This window comes from Solanum tuberosum, unplaced genomic scaffold, assembly GCF_000226075.1.
Source record: "Solanum tuberosum cultivar DM 1-3 516 R44 unplaced genomic scaffold, SolTub_3.0 scf00072, whole genome shotgun sequence".
NCBI classification, from domain to species: domain Eukaryota; kingdom Viridiplantae; phylum Streptophyta; class Magnoliopsida; order Solanales; family Solanaceae; genus Solanum; species Solanum tuberosum.
Window position 1 is genome coordinate 1,880,609 of NW_006238999.1, and position 4,154 is coordinate 1,884,762.

Consider the following 4,154-nt stretch of genomic DNA (forward strand, 5'->3'; position numbering starts at 1 on the left):
AAACCTTCAAAATATAATGAATAATCAATTACAATACATATAAACTTATTACCTAAAGAAATAAAAATTACACTAACAATATATTTAATTATCAAAAGCAACTTCGAGAAATGATAATTCAAAACCAATATTGCTCGAACTCTTCAAAATTGTCGACAGATACATATCAGAATCTCGTAACATTTTCGAATGATCCAAGCAACACAGACGAGAATTGAGAAGTGATGATTCAAAACCTATATTACTCGAACTCTTCAAATTTATCAACAAGTACATATTAGAATCCGACAACATTTTTATCATCAAGTACATATCAGAATCTCGCAACATTTTCAAAAAATTCAAGCAACACAGACGAGAATCGAGAAATTATGATTTAGAACCGATATTACTCGGACTCTTCAAAATTATCAACAGGTACATATCAGAATCCTGCAACATTTTCGAATAATCCAAACAACACAAACGAGAACTGATAAATGATTATTCAGAACCTATATTCCTCGAAATCTTCAATTTTATCAATTAGAATCCCACTACATTTTCGAATAATCCAAACAAAAATTGAGAAATAATGATTTAAAATTGATATTACTCGAACTCTTCAAAATTATCAACAAGTACATATCAGAATCCGACTACATTTTTGAATAACTCGAACAACATAGAATGGAAATGAGAAATGATGATTCATAACCTATTGTTACTCGAACTCTTCAAACTATCAACATATACATATTATCCCACCGGATTACCAATATATTTGAATAATCCAAACAACACAGAACACCTCTATATTACTGGGTTATCAACATTTTTGAATAATCCGAGCAACGATGGAGAAGAAGACGAAGAAGAAGACTAATGAGCTATTCCCATTTGTTGAATCTCAGGTGGATAATTGATACTTCTCTGATTCGGCATAGCTAACATAGCAGTATGATCGAAGAAATCTTTGAGTGCAACAACCGATTGTAAAATCAATTTCAGATCTTCAGCACAAGTAAACCCTAAATCCCCAATTCTTCTTACTGCATAAACATAAAAAGTTATACATCCTTTCCTAAACTTAAATCTCGCCATTTCAGTACCTGTTAAACCTCGAATCATCTTCTTATTCACTTCACCTAACGGAATCTCCACCGGCCAAACCCGGTCGATTTCCGATTTCATTTTCTCCGATTCAAAAACAAACAAAACCACCTTCGATTTCTTCGTTCCGAGACCTAATGTTAGTGTATGCCAAGCATGATGAGCTAAGATTGTGAAATTTGTGGGTAAATAAGCTGTAGTTGAGGTGAAACTGTAGTTTTTGGTTGTTGTTGACGGCGGAGAAAGGGAGAGGATACGGAGGAGTTCTAATGGCCGTGCACGGCGGATTGTAAAGGATTTAACGATGAATTGACCGCCGAATCGAAGACCTTTAACATCGGAAATGGGTTTAAAAGTGAAATCTGAAGTGGGTTTTGGAGATTCATCATTTGGGTGTTTGTGTTTTTGCTTCTTGATTTTCTCTTTCTCTTTAAGCTTTTGCTTTTCTCCCATGGAAGATGAAGATGATAGAGGAAAATGAGAAGAACACAATATTTAGCTTTTGATAATTTTATTAAAACTATAGTATATAAAAATATATTTATATATACTATACTATATGTAATAATATGTAATGATGATACCAAGTAAAGGGAATACCACTTTGCATAAATTCCAGGTTTATTTTTGTACTAATTTATTTCATTACATTAATGGTTGGTTGTCTTCTTTTTTTTTTATAATGTGTTCGGGAGATTCGATTAATCTGAATTCATTTTAAGAACTATAATTTCTAGACATATAAGTTTTGCGTAAAATAAAATAATAATGATATATTTAATATAATTTTATTGCTAAAATGTATATCGATAGACTATTTTCGATAGATGTACGGTTTAGACAAAGGGCATATCATACTTTGCATGAATTCCATGTTATCTTTGAGCTAAATTAATCATTTTATGAGTGATTTTATGTGTCTGTTTGGATTGAGTTATTTGAGGTGCTTTTAAGTTAAACTAATTTTAATTTTTTTTTATATTGTTTAGATAAAATTAAAAAATTCTTATAAACAATTTGTTTTTAAGTTAAATCAATAAAAATAAGTCAAAAGTCATAAGTTAGAATTTTTAACTTATACTTTTTGACTTTTTAATTATAAAGACAAAAACCAATTCAAACCAGTTCTATATTAGTATTTCGTATGCGGCTTTTAAAATTTGATTAACTTAAATTTTTGCTGAAAATATTTACGTATAACACACATTTTTTCGATTTAAATACGAAATTTAATTTAAAAATGAAATACGTAATACTTACATATTATAATCTTTAGGGTGCTTTTGTACTTAGACTTTTTTTTTCTTGAAAAGATTTGTTTTCTCTTTATTTTGTCTTAGATAAAGTTGTGAAAGCTTCACAATTACTCATGATTTATGCCACTTCTTTTGTCCTTTTTTTTCTTTAGAAATTAGAATTCTTTTATTTTATATGCTCAATATTATTATTAGTATTTATAATAATAATAATAATAATAATATCTGAGCTAGTTTGAACATTTTTATTTTATTTATGTGATATCTAATTTTTATCTATATTGACTAAATTAATATTTTACACCAAATGACTAAAATATAAGTACATAAACAGAGATTAATTTTTCTTAAGATTGAAATATTTATTTTCTTATAACTTTTACCAACATCATTGACTATTAGGCCAAATCTATACAATTATTAATTTACGCAGAGTCCAAGAGAAGTCACATCTATTTTTTGTTTATTAGGAGTATATTTTATTTATATTGCCTTTATTTTTCTACTGAGAATATTCTTAAAGTCCAATGTACTGTTTAAGTAAATAAAATAAATAATAACTTGGAAATATGCACACATGTTGAACCTGTCATATGATTTTAAAATATTTTATAAAAAATCAAAAATTAATTTGAACATTTTCTTTTCTCTTTTTCTTTCTATAAACATGTAAGTAAAATTTATACTATATTGGGTAACATCAATATTATGCATATGACAAAAAAAAAAATTATGAGGAAAGCAAATGACCTGAGTCGAAGTCATAATTGAACATAATACTTATATAAAATCGAGTCTTTGATATCAAGAATGATCCTAACACACTATAAGGTATTCTTAAAGATAATTGAAATCAATTATTTGATAATCCTAAAAATAAGGCAAATAATCTTGGTTTTTTTTTCACAACAGATTAAATTGGATTAATCATTTTCAAGTTATGGTGAAGTAATTTAAACTTCAAGTGAAAACATAAAAAAGTAAAGCTTATGATTATTATGGAGTAAATTTGGGACAAAGAATTTAATTACTTCCAATCTTTCTCCTATTCTTAATTTATCAATTTCAGAATTTATCTAAATAAAAAAACCAATATATATATTAGTAGACATAATTCACGATTATCAACACGATAAAATGATTTAAAATATTCTTATTAATTACTTTACTCTTTCAACCCTGTTTGTTCACATGATTACCAAAATACATCTTTATTGAAGGAAACACAACAATAAGAATTATGATGCTAGATTTATGGTAAAGTATGGTTCGTTTCGGCTCAACAGGTCTCACAAATTTACTTTTTGAGAAACATGTCATTATTAGACTCAAAAACAGGTATGCGGTATATTATATAACTAGCATTATGTTATATATCGATCGTCATTTTCTTCTTCACATGATGCTTACATTAGTCCTTTTTATTGGACGAAGGTACACGTATTAAAAAAAAACTTAAAATCATTCTGTAACGTCACGTATTCGAATTATAACACGCATTTTAACATGGTTGTCCATAGAAACTTTTCTTACTATCTTACTAAATGTATGAAAAGAAATAATTTTACTTCAAAGTGATAAAAGAAAAGAAAGAAAAGGGAAAATAATTACTTAATTTGTGTGGTTCTTCTTGTTGAGGGATAAGGTTTTTGACATCTACTTATTTTTGTGACAACAAAAAAGTCTTGTAAATTAAGTTTGTTTGTGCTCAAAGGCACCATATACTTCAATCATGTAAAGGGGATGGCAATAAAGAAAAAACAAAATAAAATCAATGAATTCTTTGTCTATGTAAAAAATAATTAT

At 27.4% G+C, this 4,154-nt stretch overlaps 1 protein-coding gene across 1 annotated transcript; it reads right to left on the minus strand.

The window, feature by feature from the left end:
- Positions 1-575: 575 nt before the first annotated feature.
- On the minus strand, positions 576-1,611 carry LOC102582849 (uncharacterized). Its single transcript, XM_006345901.2, has one exon. It carries the CDS (start codon positions 1,543-1,545, stop codon positions 862-864), a length of 684 nt encoding a protein of 227 aa, XP_006345963.1. The 5' UTR covers positions 1,546-1,611; the 3' UTR covers positions 576-861.
- Positions 1,612-4,154: the final 2,543 nt, after the last annotated feature.

What these genes read in the sequence shown, in the direction of transcription:
- LOC102582849 (XM_006345901.2), bottom strand. Translation starts at nt 1,545, where the DNA reads ATGGGAGAAAAGCAAAAGCTTAAAGAGAAAGAGAAAATCAAGAAGCAA.